Here is a 23,218-nt window from a genome sequence, read left to right on the forward strand (position 1 = left end):
ATTGTAGCCCTTGGGAGTGGAGCTCGCCTCCACAGCTGGAAATCCAAACCAGCACTAGGGGTTGGGGGAAGGTTCACACTAACCCTGCTGCGTAATCGGGTGGGTGCGCCCTGGAAAGGGGTCTTCGTGTGGCTACGGGATTACTTCGCTCAGACTTCTCAGCTCCCTTCAACCCCTTTCTCTTCCTGCCCCCCCCCCCCAGCACCTTGTCTACAGCCCCCGGGCTGTGGTCTCGGATCTGGGCTGGAAGGGTAGGGCCCCGGAGTATTTGGAAGCGGGAACGTGCCACGTCTCGATCCCTTCCCCGCTCGGGTGATTGGGGAGCAGGGTCTCCTATCCCTCCACCTTCCTTAGCTTTGACATGGGCGCAGCCCGACTGGCCCCAGCCCGGGCGAGGGGGGTGTGGGGTGAGCCGGGGTGTGGCCTCCCCGCCTCCCGGGGCTGGATTTGCATGTGTGTGGCGGCCCCAGACTTCCTGCTCTCCCTCCATTGCAGGTAGCTAGCCGGGCGGGCAGTAGCCGGGCTCGGCTGGCGAGTGGGAGGGCGCGCGGAGACCTCGGGGCAGCCTTCCAGGAACAAACGCGTCCCTCCCCTCGGCCCGCGCTACTCTCAGGCGGAGCCCACCCTGGCCAAAGCTGACCGCGCTGCTCCGAGGTTTGGGGGGGCGCTCTTCCCCGCCCCCCTGAAAAGCTCTTTTACTCCTCACCCTCTCTAAGTGCGCCCCCTCGGGTGCCCAGGCTGCACGCCCGCCTGCAGCCATGAACGAAATGTCCAGCTTCCTCCACATCGGGGACATCGTCTCCCTGTACGCCGAGGGCTCGGTCAATGGCTTCATCAGTACCCTGGGGTGAGTGAGAAAGGGGGGGGGTCCGGGAGGGGGTGAGGGCTAGCGGGTCCCCCTTGCCCTCGTTGTGGGCAGTGCGCCTTCTTCCCCACGCCCACAGACGGAGAGTCCGAGGCTGCTCCAAACTCGGAGACTGCTGCCCCGGGTTAGTTAGGAAGGGGTGGGGGGAGGTGGAAATGCTTGCATATTTTTCTTTGAGAAAGGAAGTGAGTGTTTGCTCAGGTAGGAGGCGGGGGCCCCAATGAGGCTGGCTGGTTGTCCCCCGCCCCTGTTACCACTCCCCTCTTTTTGCTCCCCTGCAGAGTTTCAACTCTTCTGACTCCCCTTTCTCCTACTGTAGGGGGTAAAGGGAAGAGACTGAGCCCTTCTCCCTAAGCCCCACCCCCACTCCCTTCCCAGGTGTGAAAGAAACGGAAGGCTTGAGCTGCAGCTGGGTGAAGGGAGGATGGGTCGGGGGTCCCCGGGAAGAGAGTATAATGGGTGCTAGATTGGAGTAAGGATGTGAGTAAGGGCTCTCCCAGGGGCTTCTGCGGGCAGCACACACCAGTGTGTCCACCACTCTCGGGCTCTTAGCTCAGCATCTTTTCCCTCGGATTCCTTCATTTTGGACCAGACGGTCTCTAAGGTACTTCCCAGCTGTGAAATTCTGTTATTCTATGCTCGATACCGGAGCATCCAAATGGATACAAAGTTTTAACCTTTCCCTTCCACTTTTTACATCGAGGCTATGGTACCCCCCCCTTCCATTATTAAGAGCTAGCCGATCCTATTATCTCCCTTCTTCCCCAAGCCCCTCCTCTCACTCGGGCAGAGTCTGTCAACAAATCTGGCATCCACCTGGCGCCTCAGGGTCACCACCCCCTAGGTCTCCCTGAGCATTTTGCAAACATTAATTAATTCTCCACTGCAATCCCCTAGGTATAGAGGTTGATAAACAGCCGTATCTACTTATTGTCTGGGAAGCTAGGCGGAGGGGGGAAGAGGAGGGAGAGGACTGGAACCCAGAACTCAGAATTAAGGAGAGCGGATGCAAGACCTTGCTTTATTTGCAGGGGCATTGCAGACTGGGCATCAAGTGGCTTCACAGCTCTTCTGTGCCCCCCGTCCCCAACCTTAAACCCTAATTCATTAATCTTTGGAACTGGGAGCCTTTTGATGGAGCAAAACTCCTTGGAATAGTGACAAAAAACACTGGGTTTGCCATCCTCTGAACTAGCTTTGAATCCTGACTCTGAAATTTTCTTCCCCCTGTAAATGTGGGTAAGTCACTTAACTTCTTTTCTTCTATAAGATAAGGAATTTGGACTAAATGGTCTCTACATCTCTTCTTCTTCTTCTTCTTTTTTTTTTTGGCATGGGGCAATGAGGGTTAAGTAACTTGCCCAGGGTCACACAGCTAGTGTCAAGTGTCTGAGGCCGGAATGGAACTCAGGTCCTCCTGAAATCCAGGGCCGGTGCTTTATCCACTGCTCCACCTAGCTGCCCCTCTACATCTCTTCTAATTCTAAATCTTATTACCCCTTCGTGCCCCCGTCCTCCCCCCGTCCTTCCCTAGGAGCATGACCCGCAAATTCATACTTGCCCAGAATCTCTGTGCAATCCTATCTTATCTCATCTGTCAAATGAGGTGGTTGGACTAGATGACCTCCAAGGTCCTTTGCAGCATCAAGCCTGTGATGCTGTGAGCAGACATTACACCTACTCCACCTGTCTGGCAGTGTCCATTTCCCTTATCCAAACTCCATTTTCAATCCTTTCTGCAGAGAGAAGCACTTTCCATTCAGAAACCCATCCCTTCTTATAAACACCTGCCTCCCCCCCTCAAAGACCAGGATTAATGGTATTGGAATCTCTCCTGTTGTCTTATTTGTTAGGCAAAGACACTTCCTACCCTACCCTCTCCCTTTGTAGTTCCACTTGTACCTATTGTAGATTGAAAAGGGGGAATGGTGGGGATTATTCAATCAATCAACAAACATTTATCAAGCAAAAGTTATATGCAGGCCCTGTGAGATAGTGGCCTCCTCCCTGCTTTCTTCCCCCATTCCTCCCCTTTGGAGAGTTTCTTTCCGAGGAATCTTTTAAACCCAGTGAGTTTAACCTGAGAGGAGGCCCCCCCCTCCAGGGCAAATGTTGATCTAGAGTGAGCTGGTGACCATCCAACATAGCACCTGGACCTTAGTCTGAAAACGGGCAAAAGAGGATGTATTCATGGCTCAGGTCATATCTAATACCAATTGCTGGGGGTAGTGGAAACAAAATGCTAGATTTGGAATCCGAGAGCATGGGTTCAAATCCCAACTCTACCATTTGTGTGATCTTGGACAGGTCACTAAATCTCATAAATTCCTAGTTTCTACATTTGTAAAATGAGGGGATTGGACTAGATTGGATGTTTCAAACATGTGGTCCTGCAGCCCACAATACTCCCAAGTAATCCCTGAAACCAGATTAAAATGTAATTGGGAAAAAAAAATATATATATATATATATATTTTTTTTTTGCAGGGTAATGGGGGTTAAGTGACTTGCCCAGGGTCACAGAGCTAGTAAGTGTCAAATGTCTGAGGCCGGATTTGAACTCAGGTACTCCTGAATCCAGGGCTGGTGCTCTTTTCACTGTGCCACCTAGCTGCCAATTGGGAATTATTTAACAACATTAATAAAGTATAATAAAACATCGATAATGTTAATATGTGGTTTTCTCAGTCAATATGGAGTCCAAAAGGATCCTTATGTATGACTTAATGGCCCCTGTTTCTATTTGAGTTTGACACCATTGAACCAGATGACCTCCAAGGCTTTTTCCAACTCAAAATCCCCAGGATGCTAGGATCCTTGGGAGAGAGAGTTTTCTCTGGCTTCACAGTCATATCTCATGTGGTGGCTGGACCCCGGGCCAATTCTATAACAGTATTCCTATTAGATGCTCATTAAGTGTTTATTAATGATAAGAGCTCACAGTAATAAAAGTTTACTTAATTTTTTTTCAAGTACTAGGCCTTATGTTTTCTCACTTCCCTTGATTGGGAAAAAGAAAAGAAAAAAACAAAATCATATAATGAATATGGATAATAAAGCAAAAAAAAAATTCTCCTCATCAGCTTGTCCAAAACTATACATCTTATTCTGTGTCATGAGTCCATCACCTGTCTGCCAGGAGGTGGGCAGCATGCTTCATTGTTGGTCCTCTGAATTGTGGTTGGTTATTTACATTGATCAAAGTTCTTGCCTTTCAAAGTCGTTTGTCTTTACAATGTTGTAATAGCAGTTTACAAGAGTTTTTTTCCCCCGACAGCTCTATGAAGTAAATAGTAAAAGTATTTTTATTCCCCTTTTATAGATGAGGAAACTGAGTTCCAGAAAATTGATTTGCCCAAGGTCATGTAGTGTCAGACCAGACTCCAGGACAAGGCTTTTGACTCTAAGACCAATGTTTTTTGTACTAAGCCGAGGGTTCTTAACATTCTCTGTGCCATGGACCCCTTTGACAGCCTGGTGAAACCTCAGAATATTGCTTTTAAATGTATTAGGATCAGGGGCTAGGTGGCACATTGGATAGAACACTGGTTTGGAGTCAGGAGAACCTGAGTTCAAATCCTACCTTAGATACTAAGTGTAGGACCCTGGGCAAGTCACTTAACCCTGATTGCCTTAAAAAAAAAAGTATTAGGATTACAAAGGAAACCATTTATATTGAAATAGATGAAACTTTTTTTCCCATCCAAGGTCACAGGCCCCTTGAAACCTGTCTGTAGACCCCAGGTTAGGAACCTCTGCCCTAGGCCATTTAGCCTCATGAGGAAGAAGATTGGAAATCATGTATACTGTACAAGGCAAGATGAAACAGAGACAGACAAGGAGAGAAGAGAGACACAGTGACAGAAAGACGGGGGTGGGGGGGTGGGGGGGTGGGGGGGAGAGAGAGAGAGAGAGAGAGAGAGGGAGAGAGAGAGAGAGAGAATCTATAAGTATCTTGTCCATCTGGGTAGAGGTAGGACCTGTTATCTATCCTTTATAACTCTGTGCCTAGCATTGTGCTGAGGCACCCAGTAATTGAGCCTTCAGCTGAGAAGTCTCACCTATTGGGAACTGGAAGATACCTTAGAACTCCTCATTTTGCAGATGAGACCGCCCAAGGGAGTAAGCTGTAAGGACAGAATTTGGACCCTACTGCAGCCTGCCTGCAAGGTGCCTTTCTTCATTGTACTTGAGGTCAGGGATAGGTGCAGTGGATTGGTCAGAAGTCTCTTAATAGACCCTGGAAACCTCTAGTGCTCTTTCTTCTCAGCCAGGCCTTGTTTTCCTCCCACTTCCTTACCCTAAACCCAAGGGGTCAATTAGATTTCTCTGGTTAATTCGAGTACCTGTCAAAGATTGTACATTAACTCAGTGACAGGCAGGGAGGGGAGGAGTGCGGAGAATGGGGGAGTCGTGGGAGGGGGTGGACCAGGAGGAACAGGATCCTGCTTCAGGGGAGGCAAGCCTGCCTGCTACTGAAGAGGGAGAGGTTAGAAGCTGGGTGGGGCCAAAGCACCTGCCCCCCCCTCCCCTTTTCCCTTGGGAGGCCAGAGAGTACAATCCTGATCTTGGTAGCAACAACACCAGACAAAAGCAGCTCCAGAGGTTGAAAGCAGTCAGAGAGATCAGAGAGGGCTGATTAGAGAAGGCATCTCTCAGTGGTGGCTAAGTGTGAGAAGGAATTCTGACCCCTGGGAGTGGGGGGAGAGGTCCTCATTCTACCCTCTGGAGAGAGCCCACAGGAGTTGTGCCCTGTCCCTGACTCCATGGAGGAAAGCCAGAGGGAGCCTGCATGGGTGAACTACCTGGCTATCTTTGGAGGGAGGTATCTTGGTCTGATGGACAGAACAGTAAGATTTGGAGTCAGAGGACTTGGGTTCAAATTCTGGCTCTGTCACTCATTGTGTGACCAAAGGCAATCACTTAACCTCTCTGGGCTTCACTTACCTTACCTGTAAAATGTGAGGGAATTGAACTAGATGACTCACCTGTAAAATGAAGGGGTTTGGAATAGGTGACCATCTCTCTGTAGTCCCTTCCAATTCTAAATCTATGAATTATTATTTCTGGGTCCTAGAAATGGGTTTCCTGGGGGCAGCTAGGTGGTGCAGCGGATAAAGCACCGGCCCTGGATTCAGGAGGACCTGAGTTTAAATCCGGTTTCAGACACTTGACACTTACTAACTGTGTGACCCTGGGCAAGTCACTTAACCCTCATTGTCCCTCAAAAAAAAAAAAAGAAAAAAAGAAAAAAAAGAAAAAAAAAGAAATAGGCTTCCTGTGTAAGTTGGGCTTCAGCTCCCTTCTGCTGTTTCCCAAGCTTCCTATCACCCCTTCCTCCTCATCCCCTGGGGTCTTTTGACCATTTGGGCATGACATTGGCCAATTCCAGTGCCCCCTTATGCTGAGGGGAAGTCATTCTGTTTGACATTCTTTTTTTTTTGTGAGGCAATTGGGGTTAAGTGACTTGCTCAGGGTCACACAGCTATTTAAGTGTTAAGTGTCTGAGGTCGGATTTGAACTCAGATACTCCTGACTCCAGGGTCGGTGCTCTATCCACTGCGCCACCTAGCTGTCTCCTCTGTTTGACATTCTTAGGGAACAGAGGTAGAAGGGGCAGAAGGCCCCTGCCCATCCAGAAAGTCAGCCCATGCCTGTCCCAGCCAGACTGTGGAGAAAGAGAGGAGAGCCAGAAGTCTCTTCCTTTTGGCTCTTGACTCAGGGGCTCAGATTTCCCCAGTCTGGCCTAGGCTGGTCCTGCAGCTATTGAACTACATACATAGAACTGGGCAAGGGAAGGGGGAGGTGGGGCTGAGATCACTGTGGTAATGAAGGAGCCTCTAGAAGGGGGTTGGACCCATCCAGTGGCTGGACAATAGGCAAACAAGCTGAATTCTGCCACTGGACTTGAATGCATGGGGGAGGGTTGATAGTTTGACTTTAGGTAGACAGGGCCCAAGGAAAGACTCTTTCTTTCCTTTCTGCAGAGAATGTATGTGGGAGGACGGTTCTTGCCTATCATACCTATTGCCCCAGTAGCCTCATTCTGATGACTATATATGTCTCCATGAGATTGTAAGCAGGGACTGTCTTTTGCCTCTTTTTGTATTCCCAGTGCTTAATGTGGTGCCTGGCACATAGTAGGATTGTTTGTCTGCCATAACAACCTTGGCCCATCCTCACGGGCCATGCCTAATTTAACTATTTACTGAGTACCTAATATATGTTAAAGGCCTACAATAATACCTCCTAGTGGTGTGGTACAGAACCTAGTTTCTCAAATACTTAGGCGGGCAAGTTCTAATTGTTTTTTACCAGGCCGCAAAAGTCTTTAAGGAGGAATTCAGAGACAGATAGTATATGTCAGTCTTACTTCCAAGGGACAACCTAGATAAGTTCACCATAGGGAATGCAAAGATGTGTTAGGGAGCTCCACATTTATTAAATGCTTGCTATGTGTGAATCACTATGATACAAGCTAGGGATCGAACAACAAAAATGTTCCTGCCCTCAGGGTGCTTATATTCTATTGGGGATATGACATATAGATTGAGAGGTGAATGCAAGAGAATTTGAGGAGGTGAGAACACTTAACAATTAGGAGGATCACAAGAGATTTCTCACATGTGGTGGCAACTGAGCTGAGTCTCAACAGAAAATAAGGATTCTAAGATAGGAAAGGAAATCATGGGAAGTAAATCTGGACAGGAAGGTTGGGTCTCGCTGTAGAGGACTCTACATGGCAGGCTAACATGTTTTTATTTTATGGGAAGCAAAAGGTTTTTCAGCAGGGGAAGACACAGGCAAGCTTGTGCCTTAGGACAATTGTTTTGGTAGGTGTATGGAGAAAGGACTGGAGGGGCAAAGGTGGGAACCAGAGGCCATTTAAGAGACAGGTAGGTGGTTATGGTTGATACAGCAATGGAGGGGCACCTAGGTGGCACAGTGGATAGAGCACCGGCCCTGGAGTCAGGAGTACCTGAGTTCAAATCTGGCCTCAGACACTTAACATGTACTAGCTGTGTGACCCTGGACAAGTCACTTAACCCCAATTGCCTCACTAAAAAAAAAAAAAAGAAAGAAAGAAAGAAAGATACAGCAGTGGATCTAGAATCAGGAAGATGCTAGTTCAGATTCTGACTCAGACACTTAGCATGGTAGCTGCTCGCCCTTTGGTAGGTCATTGTAACCTCTCTAGCCTCAGTCTCCGCCTCTGTAAAAGGAAGGGGTTGGATTCCATGGCTTCTAAGGTCCCTTTCAGCTCCGACTCTATGACCTTAGGAATTGAGAGTTCAAGTGAGATGTTCTGAAGGCTTGAACTGTGGTGGAGGCTGTGGGAGACAGACGCATGTGTTGTTATTGAGGTATGGTCAATAAAGGAAAGCCAATCCCATAATTGGAGAGACCCTTGAATCAGCAAACGTTGTGGGCGGCATGATGTTAAAGTGCTTGCTATATCGAAAAACAAAAGCTAAAATGTCCTTGCCCTCCAGGAATGGATACCCACACATATGGAAAGCTGGGTGATGCTGCCAGGTGGTAGATACCCATTAAGTGCTCAGTGTGGTCCAGGAGCTCAATGAGGGTGAGATCATGGGGTGGTGGCAGTGGTCAAGGAAGGCTTCCTGGAGGGGGCAGACCTTGAAGGATCTATAGGATTCTGACTCTCTTCCTTTTCTCCTAGGGATCCCCAGATGGAATCCCCTCTTTGTTCCAATGATATTTCATCTCCTTAATTTGCGGCTGCCCCTTAATGGACTTTGCGACTGTGGGCAGATCCTTTCATCTCCTTGGGTCTCAGATCCCTTCTAGCTCTGATGGTCTATGAAGAACTGTGAATCAGGAGGATGAGCTTGGCAGTAGTATGAAAGATGGGTTGGAAAGGGGAGAGAGTGGAGATGGGAAGGTCCTGGAGGAGGCTGTTGGTGGCCAAGAGAGCCTCTACTGGGCTGGTAGGAGTGGGAACAGAGAGGAAGGAAGATCAGCATGACTGGGTAATTGATTAGGTATGAGGGTCAAGGGATGTCTTTCCAGGTCCAGCCAGCCATAATGCCTTCCACTATTTGGGAGTACCTTCCTCTCAAATACTCTATATCTTGAGTGTGTCGTTTGAAATATTTGGGGGAAGCCTGTCCCTGTTCTAAGGTTTTTGTTTGTTTGTTTTTGTTTTGTTTTTGTGGGGCAATGAGGGTTAAGTGACTTGCCCAGGGTCACACAGCTAATAAGTGTCAAGTGTCTGAGTCCGGATTTGAACTCAGGTCCTCCTGAATCCAGGGCAGGTGCTTTATCCACTGCGCTACCTAGCTGCCCTCCCTGTTCTAAGTTATTGGGGAACTTAGCTGGGGTTTCTAATGTATTACCACTTTTAAATTAGAGGCTAGTGCACCGGTTTTTGGCATTATTATTGGCATTTATTAATCATATTAAATGTTGGTAGAGAGAGCACATGGTTCCAAGTAGAGTTCAGAGGCCCTACATTATCTAGATAGGGAGGAGAGCAAGGGGGAACTCAAGGTTGCCTCCTCCAGTATCTCAGGCTAAGAGTGACGGGGAAGCATCCCACAGGTCACTGTTCCAAGCTAATTGGCTGGCATTATTCAAATCCATTTGTTGACAGGACCTGAGGGTGGTCCATATCAGAATGAACAGTGCCCTGCAGCTCTGGGTCTATGAAAAACAGACCCTCTGAGGGCAAAGCTTTTAGGTCAGACTCTATTCAAAGTCTGGCTTCCAACTTTATTGACTCTGGGATGGCCTTGAAAGAGATCAGACAAGGCTCCCCAGGTAAGCCCTTGAGGCAAAGAGGGTTCCTGTGTCCCCAAAAAGTCCATTATTAATAATAATCTTCTCATATGAGTATGTATATAGGTGTATATGTGTGTATATGTATATACGAGTGTGTATATATATGTATACACACATTTATATTTCATTTGCATGATCTATCCCCCATTCGAATGCAAGGGCATTCCAATTTTCCCCTTCATATTGCTAGTATTTAATCCAGTATCTGGCACATGGTAAGTGCTTAATAAATATTTGTTGATTGATTGGGTGAGATAACACCTAAGTTTTGAAAGTAAGATATATAGTAGTGCCACAGACAGAAATAATGAAATTGGGAGGAAGATCAGGTTGAGGGGAAAAGATAATTAACTGTGGTTGAGATATTGTGGCTGGTTCTTCTAACCACTGCCCCAGTCTGAGCCCATGTAGGAAAAACAGACTTGTGATACCATTGGGATGAATATCTGCTCCATTTGAAGCGTTTGGAAGGGAAAGAGGTAGTAGGCTGCCCTTCTCCTCATCCTTCCCTTTTGTGACTTTTTCTTTCCCTTTGTGGCTATCCTTGATGTTTATTTTTTCTTTTTAGGGGAAAAAATGCTAGAACTTTATTTTCATCAGTTCCTTAAACAAAGGATATTTCAAAGTTATTTAATATAGTTTGAGCTTATCACTCGTTCTTTTTTGTTGTTGTTGTTTTATTTTTTTCTTAGAATTTTATTTTATTTTCCAATTATATGTTTGTTTTTGTGAGGCAATTGGGGTTAAGTGGCTTGCCCAGGGTCACACAGCTAGTAAGTGTTAAGTGTCTGAGGTTGGATTTGAACTCAGGTCCTCCTGAATCCAGGGCTGGTGCTCTATCCACTGCACCACCCAACTGCCCCCAACATTTTGTAAGATTTTGAGTTCCAAATTTTTCTCCCATCCTCCTTTCTCTTCCCCTTCCCGAAGCCAGCAAACAATCTGATATAGGTTATATATTACATTCATGTTAAACATATTTCCATATTAGTCATATTGTGAGAGAAGAATCAGAACAAAAGGAAAAAAAAACACAAGAAAGAAGAAACAACAACCAAAAAAAAAATAACACCCTAAGTGAAAATAGTATGCTTCAATCTACATTCAGACTCCATCAGTTCTTTCTCTGGATGTGGAAAGCATTTTCCATCATGAATCTTTTGGTGTTGTCTTTGATCATCCTGTTGCTGAGAACTAAGTCTATCACAATTGAGCATCCACAATGTTGTTGATACTGTGTACAATGTTCTCTTGGTTCTGCTCATTTCACTCAGCATCTCTTCATGGAAGTCTTTCCAGGTTTTTCTAAAATCTGCCTGCTCATTTCTTAGAACACAGTAAAAACATTTTTTCATATGGCTGTATATAGCTTTAATTCTTCATCTGAAAACTGCCTGTTCATATCCTTTGACCATTTCTCAATTGGGGAATGACTTGTTCTTGATGTTCATTTTAATTTGGATCTCCTGTTTCCCCCTCCTTCCCCTGTGTTCAAGTGATGTGTGACCTTGGACAAGTCACACCCCTTTCTTAGTGTCCTCCTCTGGAAATAGGAATGATCATATTTTTACTAGGTTACTGGGACAACTAAATATCTCACATTTATATAACATTTGGGGTTTTACAGTGTGTGGTATAAATATTATTTCCCCCCTACTCTCTTGTTATTATTTATCATATCCAATTTGTGGATGAGAGAAACTGAGGCTCAAAAAAGGAAACGACTTGTCCAAGGACTAACATCTAATTAGTGGAAGTGGCAGAGGCAAAATCTGGTGTTCTGACTTCAAATTCACTGATTTCCCCCAAATACTGATATGGTTCTGCAAATGAGAGGACCTGTATGTATAGGAAAGGACTTTCAAAGTACTAGAGGTGGTACAGTGTACAGACCTCTGGCCCTGGAGTCAAAGACCTGAGTTCAAATGTGGACTCTAGCTGTGTAACCCTGGGCAAGTCACTTAACCTCTGTCTTCCTCAGAATGGGGAGTAGAATAAAATCTACCTCCCAGGTTTGATGAGGTTTATTATTCCTGTTCTTCCCTGGAGTTCCTTGTTGACAATATGTCTACACACCTAGCAGGTACCTCATCACTTTTTTTTTTAATTTTTTTTTTTTTTAGTGAGGCAATTGGGGTTAAGTGACTTGCCCAGGGTCACACAGCTAGTAAGTGTTAAGTGTCTGAGGTCAGATTTGAACTCAGGTACTCCCTGACTCCAGGGCCAGTGCTCTATCCACTGTGCCACCTAGCTGTCCCCTTGGCACCTTGTCACTTTTACTGCGAGACTACTTTTTAATTCTTTAGAGACAGTTATATTCTATGTCTCACTGCTAGTATGGAAATGAATGTTTACAAATGTGGGACCCATATGTTAATGGTAGCTGTTTGTGGTCCCTGGACCTGAGTGAGTTCAGTCAGTTCACAGGTTTCTTGTGACCCCCCCTTCAGATGCTGGGAACACTGTAGGGCTGGGGCAGCCTGGGACAACTTTCTGTATGGAAGCCTCTAGGGTAGGCAGTGATCTTGGAGGTGAGGCAGCCTTGGCTGTGTCTGTCTCATCTCCTGTTCTTCTTCCTCTTTCTCCACACCTCCCCTCCTCTCCGTTCCTATCCTGATTTCTCTAGGAGTGAGTGTGGGGCTGGGTTAGCTTAGCTCAGGGTTTCGGGGGAAATCTCCTCAAACTGCTGCATAGAAATATCAACTCATTATTATTATCGTTGCTGTTGTTATTGTTTTTGTTTTCCCAAATAAGTCCCTAGGCTTTCTTTCTAACATATTTATGGTCTGACACCTTACCACAGCCAAGAGGCAGGATTAATACAGCAGAAAGAACAGTCAGAGGACCTGGGTTCAAATCCTGCTTCTGCTGCTTTCTGTCCAAGTGATCTTGGGTAAACTATTTAACCCATCAAAACCTTGGTTCCCTCAGCAGTAAAACAAGCAAGGGGTAGTAGTGGTCTAAATTACCTCTAAGGCTCCTTTCAGCTTTCGGTCTATGACCCTTTAAAGAACCAGAAGGAGGGATGCAGGGCTCCATCCCACAGCCTCAACAATTCTCGGTAGACTTCATTTCCCGTTTCATTTGGGGGTAGAGTATCCCCAAGGGCAGGTTGTAAGTCTTCTTATCCCCATTTTGCAGATGATGTTCAGAGAGATGAGTCTGTGGTCACACAAGTAATTACATATAGGATTTATTACTGCAAGGACTGGTGCTCTTAGGCCTGCCTGTGTTCTGTAGTTCAGACTAGAGGTTAAGACTTTAGGGTTCAAAGAAGGGAGATCAGTTAAGAGCTGGCATCGTGGAGAAGATGGGGCTCTAGGTGGACCATGGAGTCATAGGATTTGGAAGGACAGAAATAAGGGAAAGGCTTCCCAGGCAGGATTTTTTTTTTTTGAGGTGGGGGTGAGCATATCCCATTCATAAGGCAGAGCAGGACCTGAGTGGATCCAAGAACAAGTGGCAAGAACAAGGTCACCCACATAGCCAGCGGCAGAGCTCTGGAGCCAAGGTCCTCTGATTCCAAACTTTTATGGAGTGGGTGTTGGGGAGTAGTGGTTGTCTCAGTAGGGTCGTGTCAGATGGTGGACAGGCCTTGAAAGCCAGCATGTAGTCTTGCCAAATTGTGCAGCAGAGGATCTTTGTGTTAGGGTGTGCTGTGATGGAAGCAGTGTTTTAGGAAGATTAATGTGAAGGTGGTGTATAGGAGGCAGTCACCTGGGGCAAACAAATACAAAGCCAGAGCTGTGTCGACATAGTGGGTCTGCCCCCGACTCCAGCACCTGCTTATTTGGTTAGCAAATTCTTTTCTCCATCTGTTCTTTCACTCTCCATCTTTCCCCCATCCATCCCTCTCTCCTCTGGCAAATCAGAGCCTACACTGAGTAAGGAGAAAGGGTCACAGATGAGAGAAAGTTCATAGTACTAGGGAGAGGGAGAATACGGGCTCAGGACCCTGTGTTCACATCTAAGATGGGCAAATGGAATCTTACAGGAGGCGTCCAAGCCCTGGCCTGAGGGGACTGGTCATAGCTGCACTGATATCAGCCTCCGGCTGTTTTGCCTACCTTTTTGGGCTTTGGGTTTCATATCTATAAAATGGGAGCAGCAGGTAGGTCCCCATTCTAAGGTCATGGAGGAACTAGAAAGAGCAAGAGGCGTATGGGTAAAGTCAGGGTCAGAGTTGTTGTTAAGGTTAAAGTTAGGGTCAAGGTGAGAATTTTTGTTAGGTTTGTGATTTGTATTGTAGGGGGTTTTGAGGTTGCAGTTTGGCATGAGGTTAGGTTTAGGGGTTTCTTTAAAAAAGTAATGATCCTGCTTATAAATAAGGAAGGGAATAAGTATTTATTAAGCCCCTACTGAGTGCAAGGAGCTGTTTTCTCATTTGAGCTTCACAACAACCCTGGGAGGTAGGTGCTATTATCCTCATTTTACAATAGAGGAAACTGAAGCAATCAGGGGTTAAGTGACTTGCCCAGGGTCATACAGTTAGCAAGTATCTGAGGCTGAATTTGAACTAGGGTCTTTCTCAGTCCAGGGCCACCTAGCCACCTCAGAAGGCTCCTAATAGGGGGAGCCATATTTACACAGGTAACTGATACAAGGCAGTATATGTTAAGTACAAAGGAGAAGTCCATAGAAAGGCCTGAAAGAGATCATTTGTGTCAGGAAAAGTTTCATAGAGGATATAGGAATGGAGCTGAGGCCTTGAAGGAAAAGAGGGATTTCTGAAGAGCATGAAAATCTTATCTGGAGCTCACAGTATGAGCAGTCTAGTCACAGATCATCTGGGCTGGCACTGCTTTGAAAGGGTACCTGCCCCTCTTCCTCTTGTTCCTCTCAACCCTGTTTGAGGATCATATTAGTACTAATACTTAATGTGATAATAATGACATTCATTTATGCAGTCTTTTTTTTTTTTTTGAGGCAATTGAGGTTAAGTGACTTGCCCAGGTTCACATAGCTAGTAAGAGTCTGAGACCAGATTTGAACTTAAGTCCTCCTGATTCCAGGGCTGGTGCTCTATCCATTGCACCATTTAGCTGTCCTTTATACAGAGTCTTAATGTTTATAAAATCTTGGCCTCCTTAAAGATTCCTCCCCTTCCTCTCCTCCTGGCCCCCCCCCCACCCCTTCACACCTTGATTTTACTAATACCCTCCTCTGCCCTGCTGACAGTTCCAAGGCTGTTGCACCCAGAAAGCCCTACCCTTATTTACAGTCCATTTCTGTGTCCAAGACAGTTCCCTCAGCCCTTCTCCCTTGCCTGTTGTGAAAGGTAATTTTGCCTTTATTTGAAACTAGGCTGTTCCAGTATCAACTCTGCTATTTATTTGATTTTTGCCCTTGGGGAAAGTAATTTTCTCTCTTTGTGCCTCAGTTTCTTCATCTGTGAAAGGAGTAAGTTTGAGTGAATGGTTTCTAGATTTGCTTCCTTTGATTTTTTTTTTTTTTAGTGAGGCAACTGGGGTTAAGTAACTTGCCCAGGGTCACACAGTTAGTAAGTGTTAAGTGTCTGAGGTCAGATTTGAACTCAGGTACTCCTGACTCCAGGGCCTGTGCTCTATCCACTGCGCCACCTAGCTGCCCCTTGATTTTTTTTTTTTTAACCAATCTAAGTCTGATCTTTGCTAAGCCAAGTGTTTGATTTCAGCCACCTCTAGTATCCCTGAGAAGATCTCAGGAATAACTGTGATTGGCTTTAACCATTATTTCCTCACATCCCCCCACCCCCACCACAGGCTGACTTTTTTCCCTTCCTCTACTCAGACCTAAGCTCCTTTTGAGGAGTTCTACTAAGTTCTGGTTTCAAGACTGGGGGAATTGTCTAGTTCTTTTTTTTCCTCCCTGGGGATAGGGTTTATTAAAGAACACGAGAGAATGTAGAAGGTATCAGAGTAGGATCAAAAGTCATCAAAATAGGATCATCATTGAGGAGTGGTGCTATCTTTTACCCAGTGAAGGTATGGGGGGTTCCCTTGTTGCATGGGCAATGCAATCACTTCAACCACTTCATATGGATGAACAGAACATCATCACCTCATTGTCTTCCTCAATCTTTCCTTTCCATTCATAGACAGATGTAATATGAGGTACCAAATTGACACAGGCAGCCAATCACTTCTCCACCATAGACCTGGCAATATTCTTGGTGATCTTGTCATTGGGGCAGGGGACGAAGATGACTGAGACGAAGCCAGTGATATAATCCGAGCCAGTGGGGGCCACAGTGTGGCCATGGAGAAGGCTCTGGGGAACAGCCACAGGTAGGAGTAGGTGGAGAGCAGAGAGTGTATTCACAGGAAGGCCAGGAACAAAGTAGCCACTCCGCCAAGCCAGACCTGGGGGCTCTGCCCTACCAACATGCAGCTTCTGCGGGGAAAAATAGGGGTTTGGGATCAAAGGTCACATCACACAGCCAGAGGAAAATATTCGAAAGCCTGACACAGAAAAACAGAGAAAGTGTACCTGTATGGCGACCACATGATAAGAAGACCCGAACCCTCACCTTAACACATGACAAAGGAAACTTAGTGCCCCCCCCACCTCCCTCCCATCCAGTGTTTTCAATTTGATTGTATGGTTCTTTTTCTTTTCTTTTTTTTGGGGGGCAGGGCAATGAGGGTTAAGTGACTTGCTCAGGGTCACACAGCTAGTAAGTGTCAAGTGTCCAAGGCCAAACTTGAACTCAGGTCCTCCCGAATCCAGGGCCGGTGCTTTATCTCCTGCTCCACCTAGCTGTTGATTGTATAGTTCTTGCTATTTTTTATCACCTCCCCCAATTTTCTTTCTTTCTTTAAATTGAAATTTTATTAATGACTTTTGTTTATATTGACATAGCCATCACATCTAAAAATGTATACAACATTCTAAATCCATAGTCCCTCACATCGCTGTGGAAAGGAAGGAGGTTCATTTTCTAATCTGTTCTCTTAGACCAAGATTGCTTATTACAGTTATGCAATACTTGGCTTACCTTTCTGTGTTCTTTTGGTTTAGATTATTGTAGTCCTTTTGCATATTATAGGATCATAGATTGAATATCTATTTCTGATTGTAAATCTGTGGTTTAGAGCTAGAAGGGACTTTAGAGGTTATCAAATCTTCCTTTTTCCCTCTCATTTTACAGATGGGAAAACTGAAGTCCAGAGGACAGAAGTAATTAGTCCAGGGTCATAGATTTAGGGATTGTGGGAGGCAGCATTCATTTTCAGGGCTTTCCGAGTCCAAGTCCAATACACCATCCACTGGTCTACCTACCTTACATAGCTGCCTGCTTTCCATGTTCTTCAATCCATATTAATCAGCTCACACAAGTCTTCCTGTGTTTCTCTGAATTCTTCATCTTCATTGTTTTTCATGGCACAATAATGTTCCATTACATCAAGGTACCAAAATTTGTTTAGCCATTCACCCACTTAAGTTTCCAGTTCTTTGCTACCATAAAAAGTGGAGGTATGAGTTTTTTGTTATATGGGGCTTTTCTTTCTTACTGCCTACTCATATTTTCTACCTCTGTCACTAGATTCCACAGTGAGTGATCAGGGGGTCCTTAGCATGAGAGTTCCAAAGACAGGAATCCCACAGCCTCCATCTATATTTTTTAAAATTTAGCTTTATTTATTTTCAATTAACAAAAATCAATTTTCTCCCCTTCCCATGTCCTTTCTATTGAAAAAGAAAAAAGAAAAAGATGACTCTTGTAACAAATATGCTTAGCTAAGAAAAATAAATTCCCTCATTGACTATGCAAAAAACCCACCCCCAACTCATTCTGTACCCCTGAGTCCATCACCTCACTGTCAGGAAGTGGGTAGTTTGTTTCATCATCAATCATGTGGAATTGTGGTTGATCATTATGTTGAACAGAGTTCTTAAGTCTTTCAAAGTTGCTTTTCTCTATAATGTTATTATTATATAAATTGTTCTTTTAGTTCTGTTTACTTCACTCTGCATTCATTCATTCAAGTCTTTGTAGGTTTCACTGAAATAGAGAAACTTTTTGTTTTTGTCTTTTATTTTACAACAAAACAATATTCTGTTGCATTCATACACCATATTTTGTTCAACCATTTTCCCAATGATGGGAACTCCCTTAGTTTCCAATTATTTTGCCACCATTAATAAAGGTGTTATTACATATGGGTCCTTTTCTTTTTTCTTTGGTGCTCCATTCCCTTTTATACAGTCCTGACATCTCCCCCAACCAAGAGTGCTCTTCATTTTTGACTAGCATAAATCAATCCTTCCTACTCTATAGTTCTGTTTCTGTCAGAGATGAGGAAGGTAACAATGAAGTCCTCAATCCCACCCCTTATGAGAATTCCCATGATCATCTCCAATATTTAGACCCCAGAGTACTTCCTCTCTTGGGAGTCTTTCTCCCTTATCTAATCTCCCTACTGCCCTACCCTGCCCCTGCCCCTGCCCCTTCCGTCATGCCTTTCTTAAGCTAAATCTCAAAGTCCACACTGGGCAGAGCAGGTCTAACTTCCTTGAGGTGGTGATTACTCTGAAATGCTCAAGGACTTGGGGGTATAAATGCTTCTGGTTAAGGTCTTGGGGGTACTGGTATAGGACCTTTCCATAGGACAGAATAAGGCAGCAGTAACTTTCACTGCTCAGCCCCACCATATCCTATCACTGTCAGCATCTTCAACATTTGTCTAGTGGCAGCTAGGTAGTGCAGTGAATTAGATGCCTGGGCCTGGAGTCAGGAAGACCCAAGTTCAAATCCAGCCACAAACATTTACTAGCTATGTGAACGTGGGCAAGTCACTTAATGTCTATCTGCCTTAGTTTCCTCAACTGTAAATGGGGTTAATAATAGCACCTACCTCTCAGAGTTGTTGTAAGGACCAAATGAGATACTATTTGTAAAGGGCTTAGTACAGTGCCTGGAACATAATAAATGCTTGTTCTCTTCTCTCTTTCCCCTTTGTCTGCCTGTCTGCCAGTTTATCACAAATTTATTAAAGGTCTACTTTGTTCAGAATGCCCTGATAGGCATACAGGGAGATTAAAAAAAAAGATCAGCTGAGAACCAGATGTTGCTCTGTGAGAGCTTATATCCTAATAGGACACAAGTAGCTATAACATGGAATACAAGTGTGTAAGGCACATGCAAGTCACATGCTTTCTAAGGTCTGAGGACCAAAAGACCATTTTCCATTGTAGAAGAGGATCAGAGAAGGCTTCTTGGAAGAGGTGGCATTTGAACTGGGTTTTGATTTCAGTAGCCCATGATAAAGGCAGAACATTCAGTGTGTAGTGAGGCTGTTGGAGATAGGAGATAATAAGTAGTCCAGCTTAGTGGAACATAGATTTTGCAGGGGCTGCAGTGGGAGATAAGGTTGGACTGGGAGGGTGATTTTTGGGTCTTGAATGTCAGACTGAAGGTTTGGGAAGTGATAAAGAATCCCTGAAGCTAATATAAGTGAAACAACAGTGGGTTTGGAGGCAGAAGACATGTTTTCAAAATAGGTCTGCTGTTACTTGAATCACATTGGGCAAAATTAACCTCTCTGGATCTTAGTTTCTTTCTCTGTAGAATAGGTGAGTTGAATTAGTCAATTTCCATGTTGTCTGGCTTCAAGTCCTCTGATGTTTTGGTTCAATACCATGGGAGATCAGAGAAGCGAAAGACGACTGTGGGTTAAAGTAGTAAATCAAGAAGGAGACAGTCTCAGAGGAGAAAGGGCATAAGCTGGATTTGAGAGGGGGGGATGGATCAAATTTAGAGAAGAGGGAAGAGCATTCCAGGGAGAAGAGCAGAACCAGAAGTGGAAATGAACCTTGTGTATGGACTGGATAGAAAAAGAGACCAGGCTGACTGGAGCAGAGGATTTGTACAGGAGGGTCATGGGAGATGGAGAGGTGCGTTGGGGCCCCTTGTTCAAGAAATAGGAGGAAAAGAGAGAGCTATGGGTAGTATTGTGGGGAAAGCCCTGGATTTGGAATCAGAGGACCTGGGTTCAAATGTTGACTCTACTCTGGTCCCTTCTAGCTTGGTGATGTATCTGTCCCTTCCCCTGAGTTTAGCTAGAGCCTATTTGAAGGGCAAGTGGCCATGGTGTTGTCCTAAATTCTTATGAGGTAACATGAGCTGATGCTGAATTTTTTTTTTTTTTTTAGGGAATGGCCTGTATGAATAGAGAATATAGGTCACAGGGCCAGGTGTGTGGGTACTTATGGACACCTGTGGGCTATGTTAGTTTAATAAATACAGATGCTTTTCCTCTCTCTCCCAAGGGTGAGGCTAGAGTGAATTCCTACCAAAGACTTAAACTCAGTCTTTAGAGGGGGTGATATAAGTGAATTCTACCAAACATTTAGATAACAATTAATCCCAATATTATATAAACTATTTGAGAAAATAAGTGAAGAAAGAGTCCTAGCAAATTCCTTTTAGGAGACAAACATGGTGCTGATACCCAAACCAGGAAGAGCCAAAACAGAGAAAGAAAATTATAAATCAATTTCCCTAATGAATATTGATGAAAAATTTAAATAAAATACTTGCAAAGAGATTACAGCAATATATCACAAGGATCATACACTATGACCAGGTGTGATTTATTTCAGGAATGCAGGGTTAGTTCAATATTAGAAAAACTATCACCACAATTGCCTATATCAATAACAAAACCAACAGAAATCATATGATTATCTTAATAGATGCAGAAAAAGCCTTTGACAAAATACAGCACCCATTCTTATTAAAAACATGAAAGAACACAGGAATAAATGGAGCTTACTTTAAAATGATAAATAATATTTATCCAAAACCCATCAGTGAGCATTATCTGTAATGGGAATAAACTAGAAGCCTTCTTAATACATGAAGGGGTGAAGCAAAGATGCCCATTATTTTTTTTAAAGATGCCCATTATAACCGCTATTATTTAATATTGTACTAGAAGTGTTAGCTATAGCAATAAGAGAAGAAAAAAGAAATTAAAGGAATTAGAATAGGTAATGAGGAAACAAAACTATCACTCTTTGCAGATATATTAGGTATAGCTAGAGAATCCTAGAGAATCAACTAAAAAACTACTTGAAATTATTAACAACTTTAGCAAAGTTGCAGGATAAAAATAAACCCACATAGAGGGGGTGATGATTGCTCAGGAGGAAGGGAGTAGAAACAATTCCTGGCAGTTCCCCTAAGTCCTACTGTGACTTTAGATGGAACTGTGATTGCTAGCCCTCTTCACTTGTCCAATACTTACCTACCTTTTAAAACCAACCCAGATGCCACCTTTGCCAAGAAGCCTTCCCTAGTTCCTTGCATTAATAAAGACCTCTCCCCTTGAAAATTGCATAGCACTTTGTTTTGGCCTTTCTGAGGTAATTGTTACATATAATTGTGTATTCTAATTAATTGTGGGTGTGTTTTGAAATGTATAATGCCCATATTGGAAGAATCCTTAAAGGTCATATGGTTCAAACTCCCCACCTTCCCCCATTTTATAGTAGAGGAAATTGAGACCCAGGGAGGCTAACCTGTCAGAGGTTGTATTTGAACCCAGGTCCTCTGACTCCAGGTATAATTTTAATCTTATGTAGTTTATTTTATGCCTTTAAAACATTATTCTGAGAAGGGGTCCATGGGCTTCAGGGGACAGCTAGGTGCCCCAGAGTCAGGAAGACTTGTCTTTCTGAGCTCATTTCTGGCCTCAGACACTTATTAGGTATGTGACCCTGGGCAAGTCACTTGACCCGGTTTGCCTCAGTTTACTCATTTGTAAAATGGAGCCACACTGGAGAAAGAAATGGCAAACCACTCCGGTATCTCTGCCAAGAAAATCCCAAATGGAGTTACCAAGAGTCAGACAAGACTTTAAAATAAAGACTGACTCCAGAGCCAGTCTACTTTCCACTGTACTACTATGTACACCATGATGACAGTGGGGAGTTTGTGCTTTCTCTAGTGCCTGGCATAGTACTTAGTACATAGTAGACATTAAACAAATGTTTGTTTAATTAGTTAATTAATCAACGAGAGACTTGAGGCATTAAAGGATTGTAGAGTCAGAACCAGAAGAGACCTCAGTTGTCGTATCCAACTGTCTCATTTTACAATTGGGGAAATTGAGGCCCAGAGCAATGCAGTCATTTGCTCAAAAGTAACACAGATAGTAAGTGATAAAGGAGGGGTTTGAGTATAGGTTCTCTGAATCCAGAGGCAGGTGTTTTGTTTTTTTTTTTAACCATACCATCTTTCTCCCAAGGAGGAGACTTGTATTAGGAATGACTTCTTTATCTTGGGTAGCCTTTAGGCCATGAGGGCTTTGATAGGAGTCTTATAAACCTCCCCATGGGAAAGGAGAGGGGGTATATCATGGTGGCATTCACAAGAAAAGGGGCTTGAGAAACAACTTACTCTGTCTTCTTCACTTGTCACCTGCCTCCAGGGTCTCTTGGGAACCCTGCATCTGTCCTGGAAGTAGGAGGGACTCCAAGGTTGGCAGCTGGGCAGGCCAAGGCTGTTTTTGCCATAGCAGAAGCAGCAGCAACAGCAACAACAGTAACAGTAGCAGCAGCAGAAATGGTAATAGTAGCAGTAGCAACAACAGTAACAATAACAGCAGCAACAATAACAGTAGAAGCAGCAGCAATAGTAACAGTAGCAGCAGCAGTAGCAACAGTAACAGCAATAGCAGTAACAGTAACAGTAGTAGTAGCAGCAGGAGCAGCAGCAGTAGCAGTAGCAGCAGCAGCAGCAGCAGCAGCAGTAGTAGTAGTAGTAGTAGTAGTAGTAGTAGTAGTAGTAGTAGTAGTAGTAGTAGTAGTAGCAGCAGCAGCAGCAACAGTAACAGTAGTAGCAACAACAGTAACAGTAGCAGCAGCAACAGTGACAGTAGCAGCGACAATAATAGTAATAGTAGCAGCAGTAGCAACAGTAACAGGAGCAGCAGCAGCAGGGGCCCTGAGGCTGCTGACCTGAATTTCACTTGTATGGGAGAGCCCTGGTGAAGTGGCAGGAGCTTCCTCCTTGTACCACTCCCCACTCCCTTTGAAAAGTGTGATGTTTCTCATTACTTGCATGCTGGCACAGAAGACGATAAGGGGCTCATGGCTGTGTGATTGTGGTGCTGGTGGTAGAGGGAAGTTGGGAGAATTTCTTGGGAGGATTTCATGACCACTGCAGTCCAGACCTCTGTTGGGGGAGGGGGAGGGGGGGCAATTTCTATGCTGACCTCTCACCCCTTGGGCATTCTGGAATTCTAAGACATTCGGTTCCTCCTCTCTTTAGGATCTGATCTCGACTCCCTCTTCTAGATTTACCTGTCTTGTGTCCCATCCCCTCTGGGCCTTACTCTGTGCTAGGTTACAGACTGATCTGATAAAGTGATTTCTGATAAAGTAATTCCTGCTAATCTCTTAGTGACTGATAATGGCTTAATGGGTTACTCCTCCCTGATGGTAAATGTAGGTCCCTGGCCCAGAGGAAGGAGCCAATATGTAGAAATTCCAGGTGCTATGGCTGACTGGGTGTGAGGATATTTTTAGGAAAGGGGCATCTTCAGGGAGGTCTCTTCACTC

General features: G+C 44.6%; 1 protein-coding gene across 1 annotated transcript in view; it reads left to right on the top strand.

Annotated features, from left to right (window-relative positions):
• The first annotated feature begins 476 nt into the window (after positions 1–476).
• The window catches only part of ITPR3 (inositol 1,4,5-trisphosphate receptor type 3), a 133,342-nt gene continuing 110,600 nt past the window's right edge, over positions 477–23,218 (top strand). Inside the window, exon 1 of the mRNA XM_043963070.1 lies at positions 477–847. Coding sequence (XP_043819005.1) covers positions 759–847 — 89 coding nt within the window. The 5' untranslated portion in view covers positions 477–758. The remainder of the gene's footprint in view (positions 848–23,218) is intronic.

This window comes from Dromiciops gliroides, chromosome 4 (genome assembly GCF_019393635.1).
Source record: "Dromiciops gliroides isolate mDroGli1 chromosome 4, mDroGli1.pri, whole genome shotgun sequence".
Taxonomy (NCBI): domain Eukaryota; kingdom Metazoa; phylum Chordata; class Mammalia; order Microbiotheria; family Microbiotheriidae; genus Dromiciops; species Dromiciops gliroides.